The sequence below is a fragment of the Macaca thibetana genome, chromosome 17 (genome assembly GCF_024542745.1).
Source record: "Macaca thibetana thibetana isolate TM-01 chromosome 17, ASM2454274v1, whole genome shotgun sequence".
NCBI lineage: Eukaryota > Metazoa > Chordata > Mammalia > Primates > Cercopithecidae > Macaca > Macaca thibetana.
In genome coordinates, this window is record NC_065594.1 from 1,710,139 (window position 1) to 1,731,377 (window position 21,239).

A 21,239-nucleotide genomic window follows, 5' to 3' on the forward strand; every position below is an offset into this window, starting at 1 on the left:
GCTGAACTATCTCTATTTTTCTATTACTGTGATATCTCTCTTAGATCACTTTGGACTGAGAACTGATGAGTTCCTGGTAAACAAAATCAGAGTAAGCAGCTGTCCTAGACAGTGAGAGGGGCAGATGCCCCTTGAGTGTTTGTGGTGGGGCGGGGGCTGCTGCATTTGGAACAGCCTTTGTAGTCAAATACCCTGTCTATGTTAAGTTTCTGTGTGATACAGTTAGGTATTTCTCCTATGTTTGATTCTTTAATTAAAGACTGTCACTTTCCTTAGACCGGAAAGTTTTTAAAGGAAGAACTAGTTCTATTTTATCATTGTGAGTCTAGCACACAGGCACACAATAGGCACTATATTATATTAACTGAATGAATGAATGACAAGTAACTTGGAGTTAGAAATGTTCATGCTTTTCCTACAGTTTTCTCAACCTCCCCATAACTTCAATCGCAGAAGCAGTCTTGTATTATGGTGATTATATTCTCTAGTACTTATTAGAATAGTGCTATATTTACTTACACAATTAGGTAAGAAGACAGTTGTGGATTAGCCTAAGGACTGAGTTATACTGCAGAAGACAGTTAAGGTTAGATTGAATTGAGGTCTAAACAACTTTAAGGCATATGGGAAAGGTATAGACTGTGGGGTCGGGGATATCTGTATTCAAATCCCAGCCTTACCACTTCTTAGCTATGCATTGTAGAAATTAACTAATCTCAGGCCGGGCGCGGTGGCTCAAGCCTGTAATCCCAGCACTTTGGGAGGCCGAGATGGGCGGATCACGAGGTCAGGAGATCGAGACCATCCTGGCTAACACGGTGAAACCCCGTCTCTACTAAGAAATACAAAAAAAAAATAGCCGGGCGAGGTGGCGGGCGCCTGTAGTCCCAGCTACTCGGGAGGCTGAGGCCGGAGAATGGCGTGAACCCGGGAGGCGGAGCTTGCAGTGAGCTGAGATCCGGCCACTGCACTCCAGCCTGGGCTACAGAGCGAGACTCCGTCTCAAAAAAAAAAAAAAAAAAAAAAAAAAGAAATTAACTAATCTCCCTCAGAGTCAGTTTCTCCTCCTGTATAATAGGAATAATAGTATCTTTCTCATAGCATTTATTGTGAGGATTAGGGGAAATTCGTTGTTTGTTGTTGTTATTGTTTTTTGCGACAGAGTCTTGCTCTGTCGCCCATGCTGGAGTGCAGCTGCACGAACTTGGCTCACTGCAACCTCTGCCTCCTGGGTGCAATTAATTCTCCTGTCTCAGCCTCCTGAGTAGCTGGGACTACAGGCGCCTACCACCATGCCGCCCAGCTAATTTTTGTGTGTTTTTTTTTAGTAGAGACAGGGTTTCAACATATTGGTCAGGCTGGTCTCGAACTTCTGACCTCAGGTGATCCACCCGCCTCGGCCTCCCAAAGTGCTGGGGTTACAGGTGTGAGCCACCACATCCGGCAGGAAATTTTATATATAGGGACACATAGGTCTAAATATAGTTCATGTAAGCCATACATATGTACTTATATGTGTATATATTTGCATTTTATATCTAATACATATGTATATAGAAATATTCTAATATGTATATATGCATGTCTGCTATGCCTCTACCTCCTTATCTACCAATGTCATGTATCTGCAGTTCCTGGCACATGGTCATTGTATGAGTTAGGATCCATTTTAAGTATTTCAATAGATTTTTTTTTTTTTAAAGGACTGGGGAAGGGGAGCTTAACAGAAAAACAATTAATAGAAGGAGCTGGTTAAACAGGTGTTAGAGGAGCGAAGAAGCAAAGAAGAAAGTAAAGGCTGGAAGCAGCTACCACTCCCTCGGCCAGGGCACTAAGAGAAGAGGCTGGGGAATTAAAATCCAGAAACTGGAAGGAAAGGCCTGCGGTGCCCAGGGGCCGCCTGGTGCCAGTGCCTGGGCGGGTGGTGGGAGCGGGGAGAGGACACAATGTGGCTGGTTCTGGGAGTGCAAAACAAAACATTAAAAAAAACAAAAACAAAAACGGAGACTGGTACTGACCGCTGCCAGGATGAACGCTGAGCGCAGACACGAATAACCCTGACCGGGCACAGAGGAGCCAGCCCCTTCCCTCCCCGCCGGCTTGCGGCTCCCTCTACTGCCCCCTGTCGGCAGAGCCTAGCACGCCGCCAGCAAGCAACGGGAACCGGGTTTTCAGCGTCTGGGACCTGCCCCATCATTACAAAGCCAAGCATGTGTGCGAGCGAGGGGATGGCAAAGAGAGACAACAGCTTAGCGACCTTAGTAACCTAATTTACTCATTCGCCATTGTCACAGCTGCCTGGAATTTCATTGTACAATTATAGCACAATTTATCCATTTTCATGGCGCTAGATTTTTTTTTTTTTTTTTTTTTTTTTTTTTTTCCCCCGAGACGGAGTCTCGCTCTGTCGCCCAGGCTGGAGTGCATTGGCGCCATCTCGGCTCCCTGCAAGCTCCGCCTCCCGGGTTCACGCCATTCTCCTGCCTCAGCCTCCCGAGTAGCTGGGACTACAGGCGCCCGCCACGCCTGGCTAACTTTGTATTTTTAGTAGAGACGGGGTTTCACCGTGTTAGCCAGGATGGTCTCGATCTCCTGACCTCATGATCCACCCGCCTCGGCCTCCCAAAGTGCTGGGATTACAGGCGTGAGCCACCGCGCCCGGCCGCTGCTAGATATTTATGTTGTTTCTGAATTTTTATTTGAAATGATGCTACAATGAACATTCCTTTAATTCTTTTTGGATCATAAAATTTTGGGGAAGAGCTCTCACGACATTCTGCAAAGCAAACAGGAGTTATTAATATATTTTCACCCACTACTGAATGTTTAAATATTCTATTAGTCCAAGTGTGGTAAGTACTATAAGCACACTATTTTCTCCCATTTCATCCTCTTGGCAAGAGAACTCTCCTAGAAAGAAGACTAGCACCTAGCAGAATGCTTTGAATAGAGCAGGTTTCAATAAAGATTTGACATTGATGATGCTGAAGAGATAACCTGGTTAGTAATAAGATGTTGCATAGAGATTCCAAACATTAATTTCTTTCCTTGCCGAACGTAAGCAAACACAAACAGCAGGTGCTAATGGTAAATGTGGTAAAGCGCTCATTTCTCTGAGTTGGTCAATATTTAGCTGAGGCATGTCAGTCAAAAGCCTCCCACAATGTTTCTCCTTCATTAAGCAAGTCATCTCTGACATATTCTGTAATTTTCTGTATATCTTCTTTATTATATGGTTAGTTTTTCTGTTAAAGATCATGTGTGGGCTGGGCATGGTAGCTCACGCCTGTAATCCCAGCACTTTGGGAGGCCAAGGTGGGCGACAGGAGTCCAAGACCAGCTTGGCCAACATGGCGAAACCCCATTTCTACTAAAAATACAAAAATTAGCTGGGAGTGGTGGCAGGTGCCTGTAATCCCAGCTACTCAGGAGAATTGCTTTAACCGGGAGTCAGAGGTTGCAGTGAGCCTAGATGGTGCCACTGCACTCCAGCTTGGGTGACAGAGTGAGACTTTGTCTCAAAATAAATAAATAAATAAAGAGAAAGGAAAGGAAGACAAAGGAAGGAAGAGAGAGTGAGATAAAGAAAACAAAAGAAAAGAAAAGAAAAAAAAGAAAAGAAAAAAAAAAAAAAAAGAAAGGAAGGAAAGAAAGCGAAAGTCATGCTTGGTGTATGCAAGGCAGATAAAAAAATTTTTGGAAGAGCAAGGCTGCCACCTTGTGGAACATTTGTATTGAATGCTTTCACTGTAAATCAACTGTAATGCTACAAGTGATTTGACAATTCTTGGGCCGGGCGCGGTGGCTCAAGCCTGTAATCCCAGCACTTTGGGAGGCCGAGACGGTCGGATCACGAAGTCAGGAGATCGAGACCATCCTGGCTAACATGGTGAAACCCCGTCTCCACTAAAAAATACAAAAAACCAGCCCGGGCGACAAAAAAAAAAAAAGAACTCTTTTAATTTTTCTCGAGTTTTCTCCCTGCATTTCACGGCATCGATGTGGTATTAGTGTCAGTTTGCACTCCAGCTTTTGAAGATATGCAATTTCCATTAAAGAAAACTTAGTGCCTCACTTTTTCTCTGCTGCCTTCGTCTACCGATCTGTGTGCTTATCTGCATCGAACTCTGACTTTGAAGAGTCTGCCTTGTCCTCCCTCAGAAACATCAGGAAAATGTCTTTAAAAGTCCATTAACTGCTACAATTTAGAATTAAATACCTGTCACTTCCAAGGCAGAGGTGAGACCATGTGAAGTTGAACAGATCACAGGGTATGCCCACTGGGGTCAGGAGTGCGTCCTCTGAGCATGGAAACTTCTCTCCCTAACTGGCTCGAGTTGGGTTCAGCTGTTCAACATGTGCACTTGATGTTGGATCTTCTTTGGCACGATGTTGGCAGAGACGTTGGAATCTAGAGAACTGTTTAAGGCACGAGCCCGGCAACGTGGGCACTACTTTTTCTTCTTCTTGTTCCTTGCTTATGTATCACTGGGACAGAGGTGAGGGGTGGCAGGAATATCACTTATGGGATCAGAAAATGAAAACCCAGGACTCAAAAGGCTGGTAGCTGAGGGTCTAGAAGATTCCTCTCTGCTTACTTAAATCCCTACTGCCTTACCTCTTGGCCCATAATAAAAGGAAAACATGCCCCAGGCAGAGAAAAGGCAAAATATTATGAATTGAATTAAAACCATGTACATAGCTCTTAATGTATTGCATGCTGTCAAATGTATTGGCTATGAAGGGATAAGTATGTCGATTTCTTGGAGCCAGGTAGACAATTTGAAAGTTCTCTTGGTTGACCATGGTGGCTCATGTCTGTAATCCCACCCAGCACTTTGGGAGGCTGAGGTGGGTGGGTCACTTGAGGCCAGGAGTTTGAGACCAACTTGGCCAACATGGCAAAACCCCGCCTCTTCTACAAATGCAAAAATTAGCTGGGTGTGGTGGCGTGTGCCTGTAGTCCCAGCTACTTGGGAGGCTGAGGCATGAGATTCGCTTGAACCTGGGAGGCAGAGGTTGCAGTTAGCCGAGATCACATCACGGCACACTCCAGTCTGGGCAAGACTCTGTCTAAAAAAAAAAAAAAAAAAAAAAAAAAGGTTCTCCTGACACTTATTTGTGACTTTCACCCTGATCCTCTAGTGTTTGAGTATAATTTGCCCTGCAGTCCCCTGGAGTCTCCTAAACTGGTCTTAGCCTATAGAATTGCACAGCTTAGAACAATCCACTGTGTCCGCCAGCACCCTTGCTGCCTTCTGGGAGTAGTCACGTCCATCTTTTAGAAAACGTTCCTTCCTTGCTACCCTCCAACAGTGCGGGGGCATGGCAGCTGCCATGTTGGTATAGACCCTGCCCTCCTGCTGCAGTGGATTGGTCTGGAATAGAACCTGATTCAGACAGGGCAGCCAATCAGCCCCTTTCCCAGGGATTTTTGACTCTTAGGGAGAGCAGAGTTAGAATTTCTCTGCTGTACATGCAGTGAAAGAGAATGAAATTGCCACCCAAACAGAAGTAAAGAAAAGCCTGGTGAGAGTTCTGAGGGCCTCAGGTCCTCAGTTGGAGTTTTCCTACGTCCCAGCTGCTCCCCTGACCTCCCCAGGTTTGACCCTGTGACGCTCCTGTAGACCCTTCCTATCAGCTCCTCTTTTGTCTAACCCATTTCGAGATGGCTTTCTGTTGTTTCTGTCCAAGAGTCCTACTGATTACATACGGAGAAACCTTTATCAAGGTCCCAGCTTGGCCAGGAAAGACTGGAGTACCAAAGAGTATTCCTTCCCTGTAAGCAGATGATATGGAAACCAGATTATCAGAAGGTTGCTCGGAGACCATAAAATCAGAACAAGGTGTACTAACATAATAATGTCATTAACAGCAACAGGCCCTGCTAATCTAATGTGCTCATCTTTAAATAGAAATAGATCTGTCATGAAAGGAGAATGCTTCGTTGCTAGGGCTCCCTTTATTTGGAAAGCTCTTGGATGACCACTGCATTGCTTGTTTCTGTGGCCTCTTTTCTATGCTTGCATGACTGACTCAATGCTCTTTGTGATTTATTTGTTCATGGATTCAAAAATATTTATTGGACATCTACTCTATGACAGGTGTTGTTTCAAGGTTCAAGAACACAATGGTGAATAAAGAAAAATTCCTGCTATAGTCCCAGCTACTCGGGAAGCTGAGCCAGGAGGATTGCTTGAGCCCAGGAGGTCTGGACTAGCCTGGACAACGTAGTGAGATCCTGTCTCTGAAAAGGAAAAAAAAAAAAATCTCTGCTTTTATGGAACTTACATTCTAATAGGATAAGCAGATATAAACATATACACATATATGTGTATATACACACTTTAAGTTGATGATCAAGTTCTAGTAAGAAAACAACACAGGGAAAGAGGGTGGAGCACAGTGGGGATTGGTTTGTCATGGTCTTTTTTTTTTTTTCCTCCTTCCAGTTTATTTATTTTTCTCTCTAAGACCAGTTTACAGTCTATCAGCAGTGTGTGAGCACCTGTTTCACCACATAGACAAACCCCTCCAAGACTCTGAGGATATCATTTAGCTTTATATTACTTTCAGGTACTAAACATAGTTTTGTACATAATTTGCATTTTGTTTCTCCTGAGGTTCACTGTTTTCCATGGGTAAACAGTAAATATGTTAGGACATATTTATCCAAGATGAGGCATTTGTCTCCTGGTGAGACATCTTGGTGTAATGCTGACTCTGGGGACGCTTGGCTGTTGACTGAGAGGTGGCTATCTACGTGTGGAGTGGAGGAGTCCTGGCCTTGGATTGAGGAGAACAAGGTCAACTTCCCACCTCACTGGTTTCTGGCTTTTGTGACCTTGGACAAGTTTAGCTTTATATCTCCTAGTGTTAGTTTTCTTGTCTGTAAGTGTTGCCTTCTCACTGTGAGCTCACATAGCCTTTCCTCAGTATGTGTGCAGAGCTCTCTCTCTTCCTTGTTTTTTTTTTTAAATAAATTATTTAATTTGGAGGACCAAGTGCAGAATCTTCCTCTTCTTATAAGGCCACCAATCCTATCCAATTAGGAACTCATTCTAATGACCTCATTTAACCTTAATTACCTCTTACAAGTCCTGTCTAGGAATACAGTCATATTGGGGTTTTGGGCTTCAGTATACGAATTTGGGGGCATGGGGAGACAATTCAATCCATGGTAAACACTTTCTCAAAGAGTAGAAACAATGTTTATAAGAGACAATGTAGGTAAAAGTAGTTTCAGTTACATGCAGCTAAATGCAGTTTATTATCCCTTTACAGTCCTCTGCAGAAGAGTTACCTAATAAATATTATTTATTTGGCCTCAACCTAAGGTATTATTCTTTATATAGTGCCTTCCCACGAAATGATTAAAATCATGTTTATCATTTTGCAGCACAGTTTATTTCTTATAGGGTCATGGCTAAAAAAAAAAACATGGGAAAATGACCTCACTAATAGAGTCATTAATTAAAATAAGGAAATGTAATTTCAAATTTTTTCTTTTTGGCAGCCTATTAGGTTAACAATGCTTTTAAAAATTTATTGTAAATATGAGTGTTATAAAACAGGAATTTCCATATTAATTTGGGATTATAAATTGGCATGATCCTGAATAGCAATTTGGCAATGTGTATGTTAAGGACCTTAGAAAATGTTTTTCACTTTTGATTTAGTATTTCCACTTCATGTAGTCTATCCTTAGGAAATATTTGAACAAAGATTTATGTACAAAGATGTGTGAGCTGTATGATCTATAATGCATAGAAATGGGAATCAATTGAAATAGTCAATGATGAAGAACTAATTACATATCAATATATTCATAAATTATGCATCCATTAAAATTGTTTCTAAGCATAGTTATCTAAATATATATCACATGACACCCAAATTTATTTTACATATATGAGATACATGATGTGAGATATATGTATACATGAATATGAATATACATGATATACATATAAAAATAATAGGTGATACAGGAGTTATTTTAATTTTGTCTTTTTATAAATTTCTATGAAGAACATTTTAATTGTTTTATGCCCAGAAAAAAACAAGCTAATTTTTCTTAGCCAGGTGTATACTGGTCCTTCCTTGTTTAAAATACATCCGTTTATCTTCTTCTAGGATCACTCATTTTCATTGGTTTATTTGTAAGATGAAGCACTGTCCAGCAGTGACGACTGTTGGAAAATATATATCTAAAGGCTGTTGTCTCCTCTTGGCAAGTTTACTCGGAGCTGGTGTACTTGGTGATGGCCTTGGTGCTCTCGGACACAGCGTGGTTGGCCAGCTCGCCGGGCAGCAGCAGGCACACAACCGACTGGATCTCCCTGGAGGTGACGATTGAGCGCTTGTTGTAATGCGCCAGGCGGGAAGCCTCGCCCGTGATGCGCTCAACGATGTCACTAACGAATGGCCTTGGAAGAGATGTGGCTGTTGGGGTGAACCTGCTTCGACACCTTGTACACATACACAGAGTAGCTCTCCTTGCAGCTGCGCTTGTGCTTCTTGCCATCCTTCTGCGCCTTGGTCACCGCCTTCTTGGACCCCTTCTTCAGGGAGGGAGCGGACTTGGCTGGCTCAGGCCTCTTGAAACACCAGAAGTGTGTCCGTGATGGTCTTTTTCATTAAGGATAACTGAGTAGAGACCTGAATGATGCAGAGGGGTGAGTCCTGTGAAAGACCCAGAGTTGGAAGATTATAGGCCAGGTGAATAGCAAGGCAAAGACTTTGAGGCAGGAGAGAGCTTGAGGGGTTCCAGGGGAAACAAGATGGCCATAGTGGTTGAGCAAGAAGGGGAAGGAGAGAAGGTGAGGTTGGGAGAGTCACGGGCAGGGGCAGGAAGAACCTCGAGACCTTGGTGATGGTTTGTATTTTATTATTATGGGAACCTTTGAAAATAACTTAAATAAGTTATTTACTGTTTTGGTGGTTGCCCTTGAGTTTGCAATATAAATTTAAAACTAACCCATGTTTTTTTTTTTTTTTGAGGGGGGGTGGGGGGTACAGGGTTTCTGTCACCCAGGCTGGAGTGCAGTACTGCAATCACAGCTCACTGCAGCCTTAAACTCCTGGGCTCAAGCGATCCTCCTGCCTCAGCCTCTTGGGTGACTAGTGCTGTAGGTATGCATCACCATGCCTGGCTAATTTATTTTTAATTTTTCATAGGGACGGGGGTTCATGGCCTCCTTCAAATAACACTATACCACTTCAAGGGTATACAGCTACTTTATAATTCTCTTTCTTTTCTTTCCTTTCTTTCTCTTTTTTCTTTTTTTTTTTTTTTTACAGACTCTGGCTCTCTCACCCAGGCTGGAGAGCAGTGGTTTGATCTCAGCTCACTGCAACTATTCAATGTAATTTATTCTTAAGCTTGTTCCCCTAGAGGTTATTTCTCTCCCCTCTGGCTTTTTTCAAGAGTTCCCCATTGTCTTGGATTTTCTGAAGCTTGAATACAATATGCCTGAGCATAGATTTTATGGTATTTATTCTGTTTGGTGTTCTCTGAGCTTCCTGGATCTGTGGTTTGGTGTTTACCATTAATTTAATAGGCTGGTCTCGAGCTCCCAGCCTCAACTGATGTGTCCACCTCGGCCTCCCAAGTGCTGGGATTAGAGGCATGAACCATCGCACCTGGTCTTTTATTTCTTTATTATTTTTTTTAGAGATTGGCTCTTGCTATATTGCCTGGCTAGGGTGCAGTGGCTATCACAGGTACTATCAAAGCATACTGCAGCCTTGAATGCCAAGGCTCAAGGGACCGTCCCACATCAGCCTCCTGAGTAGCTGGGACTATAGGTTCATACACCAAGCATGGCTTCCTGTAGAGTTTTGTTGTTGTTTGCTTTGTTTCTTTCTGAGACTGAGTTTCACTCTGGCACCCAGACTAGAGTGCAGTGGTGTGATCTCGGCTCACTGCAATGTCTACCTCATGGGTTCAAGAGATTTTCCTGCCTCGGCCTCCTGAGTAGCTGGGATTACAGGCTATAAGCCATCACGCCCAGCTAATTTCTGTATTTTTAGTAGAGACGGGGTGTTTCCCCATGTTGGCCAGGCTGGTCTTGAACTCCTGACCTCAGGTGATACTCCCGCCTCAGCTGCCCAAAGTGCTGGGATTACAGGTGTGAGCCACCATGTTGGGGCCTTCTGGATTTTTTTTTCTTTTTTTGAGACAGAGTGTTGCTCTTGTTGCCCAGGCTGGAGTGCAGTGGCACAATCTCTGCTAACCGCAACCTCCGCCTCCCGGGTTCAAGCGATTCTTCTGCCTCATCCTCCCAAATAGCTGGGATTACAGGCATGTGCCACCACGCCTGGCTAATTTTGTACTTTTAGTAGAGACGAGGTTTCTCCATGTTGGTCAGGCTGGTCTTGAACTCCTGACCTCAGGTGATCCACCCGCCTTGGCCTCCCAAAATTCTGGGATTACAAGCGTGAGCCACTGCACCCAGCCTGGAGTTTTTAACTCTCAAACTTGTCCATAAGGAGCCTTTGTCAATACATTAAACCACAGTTTAGGTTTTATTTCTTTCCTTCTATCTTTGGATTTCATTTCCTCTTTTTTTGGTTCCTTAAGGTGTAAAGTTAAGTTGTTAATTTGAGATTATTATTATTTTTAAATGTAAACATTTACAGCTATTAATTTCTCTCTTAAGGCTGGGTGCAGTGGCTCAGGGAGAGCCTTGGGAGGCCAAGGTGGGCGGATCGCCTGAGGTCAGGAGTTCGAGACCAGCCTGGCCAACATGGTGAAACCCCAGCTCTACTAAAAATACAAAAATTAGCCAGGTGTGGTGGCAGGCGACTGTAATCCCAGCTACTCAGGAGGCTGAGGTAGGAGAATTGCTTGAACCTGGGAGGCAGAGGTTGCAGTGAGCCAAGATCGCGCATTGCACTCCAGCCTGGGGGACAAGAGCGAGACTTTGTCTCAAAAAAAAAAAAAAAAAAAATGGCCGGGCACGGTGGCTCAAGCCTGTAATCCCAGCACTTTGGGAGGCCGAGACGGGCGGATCACGAGGTCGGGAGATCGAGACCATCCTGGCTAACATGGTGAAACCCCGTCTCTACTAAAAAAATACAAAAAACTAGCCGGGCGCGGTGGCGGGCGCCTGTAGTCCCAGCTACTCAGGAGGCTGAGGCAGGAGAATGGCGTGAACCCGGGAGGCGGAGCTTGCAGTGAGCTGAGATCCGGCCACTGCACTCCAGCCTGGGCGGCAGAGCGAGACTCCGTCTCAAAAAAAAAAAAAAAAAAAATTTCCCTTTTAGCACTGCTTTCACTGCATCTCATAGTTTTGCTGTTGTGTTTTCATTTTTATTTGTCTCAATAAATATGTTCTCACTTCCCTCTTCTTTGAGGCATTGGTTGTGTTGTTAATTTCCACATATTTGTGGCCCAGTGTTTTCATAATACTAATGAAGTTACCTTTAGTAGTATTTTTTTTTCTTCTGTCTTTGAATTACTGTCTACTGTCCTTTCATTTCAGCCTGAAGTACTCCCTTTACATTTCTTGTAAGGTAGATACTGGTAATAAGATCAGTCTTTTAAATCTGGATATATCTTAATTTCTCCTTCATTCTTGAAGGATAGTTTTGCTGTATGTACAGTTCTTGGTTGACAGTCTTTTTCTTTCAAGACTTTAAATATGTCATCCAGTGCCTTTTGGCCTCCATGGTTTCTGGTGGGATATCAACTGTCATTCTTATTGAAGGTCTCATACATGCATGAGCCTTTTTTTTTTTTTTTTTTTTTTTTTTTTACACGGAGTCTCACTCTGTCGCCCAGGCTGGAGTGCAGTGGTGCGATCTTGGCTCACTGCAAGTTCGCCTCCCAGGTTCTGGCCATTCTCCTGCCTCAGCCTCCCAAACAGCTGGGACTACAGGCGCCTGCCACCACGCCTGGCTAATTTTTTGTCAGTAGAGATGGGGTTTCACTGTGTTAGCCAGGATGGTCTCAATCTCCTGACCTCATGATCCGCCTGCCTTGGCCTCCCAAAGTGCTGGGATTACAGGCATGAGCCACCGCACCCGGCCACGAGTCACTTCTATTTGATGCTTTCAAAATTATCTTTTTGTCTATGGGAGCTGATAATTTGAGTATATGTCTCAGTGTGGATCTCTCTGAAGTTTTCCTGCTTGGAGTTCATTGAGCTTCTTAGATGTATACATTCATATTTTTAATCAGATTTGAGAATTTGACAGCTATTATTTCTTCAAATTTTTTGCTGCTCCTTTCTCTGTCTTCTCCTTCTGGGATTCCTATAATGTGTATTTGGTACGCTTGACGAGGTCCCATAGGTTCCTCAAGCTCTCTTCATTTTTCTTCACGTTCTTTCTTTTCCTTAGACTGGGTAATTTTCAATGTCTTATCTTCAATTTTGCCAGTCCTCTCTTTCTCCTTGTTCAAACTTGCTGCTGAATCCCTTTATTGCATTTTTCATTTCAGTTATTGCAGATTTCAGCTCCAGAATTTGTTTGGCTCCTTTTTATAATTTCTGTCTCTTTATTTATATTTTCATTTTGTTCAGACATTGTTTTTCTGATTTCTATTAGTGTTTATTCATGGTTTCCTTTAGAAAACATATTGAACATACTTACAACAATTGATTTAACATCTTTGACTAATAATTCCAAAGTCTAGTCTTCTTTAGGTATGGTTTCTGTGAAATTCTTCATATCCTGTGAATGGATCATATTTTCCTGTTGCTTTACATGTTTTATAACTTTTTTGTTGAGAACTGGTTATTCTGAGCATTATATTGTAGTAACTCTGGAATCTAACTCTACTCCTCAGGGATTGCTTGTTTTTGCTTGTTGTGTGCTGGACCCATTCCTATTTGCGCCTTTTCCAAACAATTTTTGCAAAGTGTATCTTCCTTGTTGTGTGTGGCCACTGAGGTTTCTTTTCCATTGTCTCTACAGTTGGCAAGGGATGAGAGTATTTACAATTTTTTAAAGTAGTTTTAAAAACACATGTAAAATAAAAAGCACCTCAGTATTTTTTGTATCTATGTAAATATTTTATTCTGCTTCCAGATAGAACATTGAAATTTACATGTTATTTTAAAGACAATAAACAGCTAAGCTACTGACATAAAATACACAATAAATTTATGATATATATAAGGTACAGATGAGAAAAATCTCAAATAAGTTTTTAACTTCATTTAGCCTATTAGGAACATGAGGATGTCTGGAACTGATGCTGGCCTTGGTCTCAAGTACTTTTTCCCGTATGTATTTGTTTTATCCTTCCAGAAAGCATATCATTATTAGAGTGTCCAAGAAATCAGTGAATCACTAAGCTTTCCATCTTACCGAAGTACAAAACACCATTTCAAATCTAGGCCTTTTGACAGAATCCAGTATCTATTTTTATACTTACTTTTCTTTCTACTAAGTTCTTTAATAAAATTATGAATCAGAAAGCAAGTACAAGACATGCTTATATCACAAAGAATATCAATGAAGACTTAGGAAGATAAACAGCTAGTACTTCTAAAATATCACAAATTTTGACATTTGGAACAATATAATTGCCATACTATTATATCTTTTATTAAAAAAGACCTTTTCCGGCTTGTTTCCAGACTTCTTTTACTCCTTTAATGCTTTCTTTCTTCACACACTTCCAGTATTCTTGTATACTCTGATGTTGTGGCACCTGTTAACCGAAAGTAAAAATCAAGGGGTCATTGTCTTCAAGGTTAAACATGATTTCATGTGTACTTTACGTTACTGTTTATTTCCTTCGCACATTCCTCCAAAAGTAGTTGAGGATGAATTATGTTGTAAAAGATGATCACAACAGAATTGTAAAATGAGGGTGAAAGACAAAAAGTGAATGTGACTACGCTTAAGGTAACTAGGGAGTGGAACCAGACTCAGCACACATTAATGGAGTTTCTTCTCTAAGAGGGTAATGAAGACTTTGGGTCATCTTCTCTCACATACTGGCTTTAAAATTTAATTCTAATGTTTTCCTTTTATAATGTTTTATAATCTTTCCCTTTTTTTCTGGTGAACTTTATTTAGCTATGTGGAATACAATTATAAGCCTAAAGCTTTAACATTGGCTAAAATAAAAAAAAAATAGGTCACAAAATATTTGATGAAAAGCTTCAAGAAATAATCTAATTCATGTAAGTGTTTTGTTAGCTAAAAATACATGTGGATTACTACTTCTCTCAACAAAATGAAAAAGTAAAGGTTTGGAAATACTTGGATCTGGGTGACCACAGGAGCACAGCATTGATGAAAATAGCCAAGTGGAAGCAAAATTCTACTCCAGATTATATATGTTCTTTTTCCTATGACTGATTTACAGCTTTTCTTTTTAATGTCTTCTGAGAAAGGGCAAAGAGACTCCCAAGTACACTCAATTGTGAACTGTAAAGACTGGCTTAATTTCCAGGAATACATTTATGGGGTGTTGGATAACTGATAAGCTTATAAAATATTAATATGTTTGCTAATGAAAATCATATTTATTATTTTTCCCTGTTATGTTTGTTGCAGGAAATGGAATTGCTTTTCTAAGTTGTAAATAGCTTTATTTTCATGAATAGTACCATATTCTCTCTCTCTCTCTCTCTCTCTCTCTCTTCCTTTCTTCTTGCCTACCTATCAACCACGTAGATTCTCTTTGGACCCTAGTCTTCCCCTGGATGACTTCTTTTCTGAGAGTGCTTCTAGCACATTCTAATCTGAACAAAAATCTGAATTTGTTTTGTCCCACGAGTACAGACTCACGTGACTTTGAGTGAATAATGCTAATAGTGAAATTTACTTCATAATCTCAGCCACTATACTAAGTATTTTACATTAAATTCTCACAATAATGCTTTCTGGTACATTAGTTTCCTCATGGTATGGATAAAGAATCTGAGACTAAAAAAAATTAAGTGGCTTTGCAAGATTAGGCAGTTAATAAACAGTAGAGCTGGGATTTGAATTTACATATATCTAATTACAAATTATATGTAGTTATATCCTAGGCTATGATTTCCCCCCCCTTTTTTTTGTAGAAACAGAGTCTCGTGATGCTACCCAAGCTGGTCTCGAACTCTTGGCCTCAAGTGATCCACCCGGCTCAGCCTCCCACAATGTGCTGGGATTACAGATGTCAGCCACCATGTCCAGCTAGGCTACATTTCTGAATAGTAATTTCCTTTTTTAAAAATTGTTTTTTTTTTTGTTTGTTTTTTTCAGAGACAAGGGCTTGCTCTGTTACACAGGCTAGAGTGCAGTAGTGTAATCATAGCTCATGGTAACTTCAAATTGTGATTTCTTATTAGATTCAGATTATTTTTTAAAAAGCAAAGATGTTTAATCTCATACATAAAATATATTTCTGTATTTCAATTACAGCTTATAATCTTTTTGTAAGTGATGAAAACTCCATTTAAAGACTGCACAAGTGCCAAAATTCTAGGTTTAATATCATTCAGTTAATGATATATAATGTAAACATCATGTAAAAAAATCTGTTACCCATAAACCTCGATGCATTCTGTTTTTTAACACCCCAAGAAACTCTTCATGACTAAGACATTCATCACCGTCCAAATCAAAGATCTTGAAGACGGTGTCCAAAATATTGTTTGAGAGTTCTTGTCCTGTTGCTACTTTCACAGCTCTCTTAAACTCGGCTAAAAAACAAACACATATAAAACAACTTATCAACTATGTGAAATAGTCTAAATGAAATTAATCTAAAATTTTCATTATTTGAGAAGTAAAAGCAAATCCAAATTTTTATTATTTGGGAAGTAAAACAAAAACAAAAATACCCATGAAGAAAATATTCAAGGCCGGGCGCGGTGGCTCAAGCCTGTAATCCCAGCACTTTGGGAGGCCGAGACGGGCGGATCATGAGGTCAGGAGATCGAGACCATCCTGGCTAACACGGTGAAACCCCGTCTCTACTAAAAATACAAGAAAATTAGCCGGGCGAGGTGGCGGGCGCCTGTAGTCCCAGCTACTTGGGAGGCTGAGGCAGAATGGCGTGAACCCGGGGGAGCGGAGCTTGCAGTGAGCCGAGATCGCGCCACTGCACTCCAGGCTGGGGCACAGAGCAAGACTCTGCGTCAAAAAAAAAAAAAAAAAAAAAAAAAAAAAAAAAAAAAAAGAAAATATTCAAATCATAAGTTGAGGAATGTCATGAGAGTCACTGCATCATAAGTGAGCTATTTTAATTTAATCAGTGCTCCAGACATGTATTTAAATATTTCTTCCTCCTTTTTTTTTTTTTTGAGACGAAGTCTTGCTCATTGCCCAGGTTGGAGTGCAATGGCGCGATCTTGGTTCACTGCAACCTCCGTCTCCTGAGTTCAAGCGATTCTCATGCCTCAGCCTCCCGAGTAGCTGGGATTACAGGCGCCCGCCACCACGCCTGGCTAATTTTTGTATTTTTAGTAGAGACGGGGTTTCACCATGTTGGCCAGGCTGATCTTGAACTCCTGACCTTGTGATCCGCCTGCCTCGGCCTCCCAAACTGCTGGGATTACAGGCATGAGCCACCACGCCCGCCTTCTTCTTTTTAGGAGAATGAGAAAATAAAAGTATAGAAAGTAACCATTAAATTGGAGTACTGGTATTCTAAATCTAGAATAACCAAACTGAATTAAAAGGTCAATCAATTATTTTTACTTATAATTTGTTCCTTGATTGGTAGCATTTAGTTGGAGAATATACTAAAACTGTTTATAGATGATAAAAATCAAATGGTTTTTCATATAACTTACCTAGTCTGACAGGACGATGAGCTAAACTGAACATCTGCATGGCAATAGCAAAGTCTTCCAACTGGGTTGTAAAATGGCAAAATGACTTGAATTCATCCAAACTAATGCTCTAATAAAGTAAGAGTTTTTATTACAATTTTGTAAATACATCAAATAATGTTATAAATGTTAACTGTGAACCTTCTTTTCTACTGTAAAGACTAGTGTCATTCTTTTTTTTTTTTTTTTTTTTTTTTTTTTTTTTTTTGACGCGGAGTCTTGCTCTGTGGCCCAGGCTGGAGTGCAGTGGCGCGATCTCGGCTCACTGCAAGCTCCGCTCCCCCGGGTTCACACCATTCTCCTGCCTCAGCCTCCCGAGTAGCTGGGACTACAGGCGCCCGCCACCTCGCCCGGCTAATTTTCTTGTATTTTTAGTAGAGACGGGGTTTCACCGTGTTAGCCAGGATGGTCTCGATCTCCTGACCTCGTGATCCGCCCGCCTCGGCCTCCCAAAGTGCTGGGATTACAGGCGTGAGCCACCGCGCCCGGCCAAGACTAGTGTCGTTCTAAGAGGAAGAGACAACAGGGCTTTCTCTGTCCCTTTCTCTCTGTGTGCACAAAGAAATGGCCACACAAAGGGCACGGTGAGAAGGCGACGTGTGCAGGCTGGGCAAGAGGCCTCATCAGAAACTGGCCCTGCTGGTGCCTTGATCTTGGACTCCTGGCCTCCAGAACTGTGAGAAATAAATTTATTGTATAAGTTGCCTAGCCTGTGGTGTTTTGGGGTGGCAGCTTGAAGAGACTACCATGCTCTGTTAAGTGGTCCACTTCTGCTAAGTTTTATTAGTGGACACAGCACTAAGAGCACTGGGTTTTGGAGTTACATGGACTTAGGCTGAAATTCTGGTTCTGCCCTTTATAACATGTATGACCTTAGCCTCTCTAAGTCTTAGGTAAGTAACACTTCAGGGGTTATGTAGTTTGCCCAAGGTCTACTAACTGGAACGATCAGGATCTCAACCTTGGTCCATCTGACTTCAAAATCAGCGCACTTACAAATAAAACAAATGGGGCGTGCACAGTGGCTCAAGCCTGTAATCCCAGCACTTTGGGAGGCTGAGGTGGGCGGATCACGAGGTCAGAAGATGGAGACCATCCTAGCTAACACGGTGAAACCCCTTCTCTACTAAAAATACAAAAACAAAAAAATTAGCCGGGTGTGGTGGCGGGCGCCTGTAGTTCCAGCTACTCGGGAGGCTAAGGCGGGAGAATGGCATGAACCCGGGAGGCAGAGCTTGTAGTGAGCTGAGATCATGCCACAGCACTCCAGCCTGGGTGGCAGAGTGAGACCCCGTCTCAAAAAATAAATAAATAAGTAAATAAATAAATAAAAGTAAAACAAATGGGCTGGGTGCGGTGGCTCATGCCTGTAATCCCAGCACTTTGGGAAGCCAAGACAGGAGGATCACCTGAGGTCAGCAGTTCGAGACCAGTCTGGCCAACATGGTGAAACCCTGTCTCTGCTAAAAATACGAAAAAAAAAAAAAATTAGCTGGGTATGGTGGTGAATGCCTGTAGTCCCAGCTACTTGGGAGCCTGAGGCAGGAGAATCACTTAAACCCATGAGGCGGAGGCTACAGTGAGCCAAGATTGCACCACTGCACTCCAGCCTGGGTGACAGAGTGAGACTCCGTCTAAAAACGAACAAATAAAAAAGTTAAAAGAAAACTCAGTTTCTTCTATTAAAAAATAAAAGCCAGGTACGGTGGCTCCTGACTGTAATCACAGCACTTTGGAAGGCTGAGGTGGCCGGACTGCTTGAGCTCAAGAGTTGGAGACCAGACTGGGCAACATGGTGAAACTGCCATCTCTATAAAAAATACAAAAATTATCCAGGCATGGTGGCATGTGCCTGTGGTCCCAGCTACTGAGGAGGCTTAGGCAGAAGGATCCCCTGAGCACAGGAGTTTGAGGTTATAGTGAGCTAATCACACCACTGCACTTCAGCTTGCGCAACAGAGCAAGACCCTGTCTCAAAAAAACACAAAAAAACAAAACAAAAAAAAAACAACACAAAAGTAAACAAAGTATGAAAATTCTCTAAAGTTTTTATTTTGTTTTTGAGATACTGTTTCACTCTGCCCCCGCAGGCTGGAGTCAGATCACAGCTCACTGCAACCTTGAAATTCTGGGTTCAAGCTATCTTCCTGTCTCAGCCTCCCAAGTAGCTGGGACTACAGGCACACAGCACCACACACAACAAATATTTTTATTTTTAGTAGAGATGAGATTTCTGTTTCTCAGGCTGGTTTCAAACTCCTGGGTTCAAGTGATCCTCCCACCTCAGCCTCAGAAAGTGCAGGGATTACAAGTGTGAGACATTGTGTCCAGCCAAAAATTCTTTTTTTTTTTTTTTTTTTTTTGAGACGGAGTCTCGCTCTGTCGCCCAGGCTGGAGTGCAGTGGCCGGATCTCAGCTCACTGCAAGCTCCGCCTCCCGGGTTTAGACCATTCTCCTGCCTCAGCCTCCCGAGTAGCTGGGACTACAGGCGCCCGCCACCTCTCCCGGCTAGTTTTTTGTATTTTTTTAGTAGAGACAGGGTTTCACCGGGTTAGCCAGGATGGTCTTGCTCTCCTGACTTCGTGATCCGCCTGTCTCGGCCTCCCAAAGTGCTGGGATTACAGGCTTGAGCCACCGCGCTCGGCCAAAATTCTTTATTTGAAAGTAAATTCGGCCCAGCACGGCGGCTCATGCCTGTAATCTCAGCACTTTGGGAGGCCAAGACGGGTGGATCACGATGTCAGGAAATCGAGACCATCCTGGCTAACATGGTGAAACTCCGTCTCTACTAAAAGTACAAAAAAATTAGCCAGGCGTGGTGGTGCACGCTTGTAGTCCCAGCTACTCGGGAGGCTGAGGCAGAAGAATGGCATGAACCTGGGAGGCAGAGCTGGCAGTGAGCTGAGATCACACCACCACCACCACACCCCAGCCTGGGGGACAGACTGAGACTGTCTCACAAAAAAAAAAAAAAAAAAAAAAAAAAAAAGAAAGAAAGTAAATTCTTCCCTACCGGAAAAAAAAAGTTTCTCTTTGTAGGGATGTTCAGGATCACGCCCTCTGTAATGTGTGGTCTTCACTGGTTTAGAGCTTTTGTGACTTCATTTTTTTTTTTTTTTTTTTGGCGGAGTCTCGCTCTGTGGCCCAGGCTGGAGTGCAGTGGCCGGATCTCAGCTCACTGCAAGCTCCGCCTCCCAGGTTTACGCCATTCTCCTGCCTCAGCCTCCCGAGTAGCTGGGACTACAGGCGCCCGCTACCTCGCCCGGCTAGTTTTTTTTTTTTTTTTGTATTTTTAGTAGAGACGGGGTTTCACTGTGTTAGCCAGGATGGTCTTGATCTCCTGACCTCGTGATCCGCCCGTCTCGGCCTCCCAAAGTGCTGGGATTACAGGCTTGAGCCACCGCGCCCGGCCAATATTTTTATTTTTAAACATTTCAATAAAGTTTTTGAAAAAGTAGTATGTGCACATGGTTAAAAATTCAAACATGAAGGATAAATGATGAAAAGTTCTTCCACTCTGATTCCCAGTTCCATTCCCCAGACATGAGTTACCAATTCCTTGTGTCTCCATCCAGAAATTTCTCTTTTTTTTTGAGATGGAGTCTCACTCTGTCACCCAGGCTGGAGTGCAATGGCGCAATCTCGGCTCACTGCAACATCTGCCTCCCAGGTTCAAGCAATTCTCCTGTCTCAGTGTCGCGAGTAGCTGGGACTACAGGTGCATGCCACCACGTCTGGCTAATTTTTGTATTTTTAGTAGAGACGGGGTTTCACCATATTGGTCAGGTTGGTCTCAAACTCCTGACCTCAGGTGATTCACTTGCCTCAGCCTCCCAAAGTGCTGGGATTATAGGCGTGAGCCACCACGCCTGGCTAATATTCTATTCTTATTAAAGTGTATACATGTACATACACATCTCCTTGTTTTACACAATGGGAACAATCTCTTCACATATTTCTGTACCTTGCTTTACTTTCTTAACAGTATATTACAAGATGATAGGCAGAGAGGAAAAAAAGAAAAAGAAAAAAACCAGTGTATTTATCAGCACAAATAAAAGAGTGGTTGCTTCTATCATGACCTCAAAGTAGGCACTGGGTGTAACTTTTCTGATGTCTGCTTTTCTGATAGATGAAAAATAGTATTTTATTAATGTTTGAATTTGTATGTCTTACGGAGTCTTGCTCTGTCACCCAGCCTGGAGTGCAGTGGCGTGATCTTGGCTTACCAGAACCTCTGCCTCCCTGATTCAAGGGATTCTTCTGCCTCAGCCTCCCAAGCAGCTGCGATTACAGGCATGTGCCACAACGCCCCGCTAATTTTTGTATTTTTAGAAGAGATGGGGTTTCACCATGTTGGCCAGGCTGGTCTCAAACTCCCGGCCTCCGGTGATCCACCTGCCTGGGCCTCCCAAAGTGCTGCAATTACAGGTGTGAGCCACAGGCCCAGCC

General features: G+C 42.5%; 1 protein-coding gene and 1 pseudogene across 4 annotated transcripts in view; both read right to left on the reverse strand.

Moving 5' to 3' along the window:
- Positions 1–8,013: 8,013 nt before the first annotated feature.
- On the reverse strand, positions 8,014–12,617 carry LOC126940802 (histone H2B type 2-E-like; annotated as a pseudogene).
- Positions 12,618–13,000: 383 nt separating this feature from the next.
- MICU2 (mitochondrial calcium uptake 2) overlaps positions 13,001–21,239 on the reverse strand; it is a 107,250-nt gene continuing 99,011 nt past the window's right edge. For all 4 annotated transcript variants that reach the window (XM_050766491.1, XM_050766492.1, XM_050766493.1 and 1 more), the window contains 3 exons: positions 16,749–16,857; positions 15,496–15,653; positions 13,001–13,666 (listed from right to left, as the gene is read on the reverse strand). In XM_050766491.1, coding sequence (XP_050622448.1) covers positions 13,562–13,666; positions 15,496–15,653; positions 16,749–16,857 — 372 coding nt within the window. In that variant the 3' untranslated portion in view covers positions 13,001–13,561. The remainder of the gene's footprint in view (positions 13,667–15,495; positions 15,654–16,748; positions 16,858–21,239) is intronic.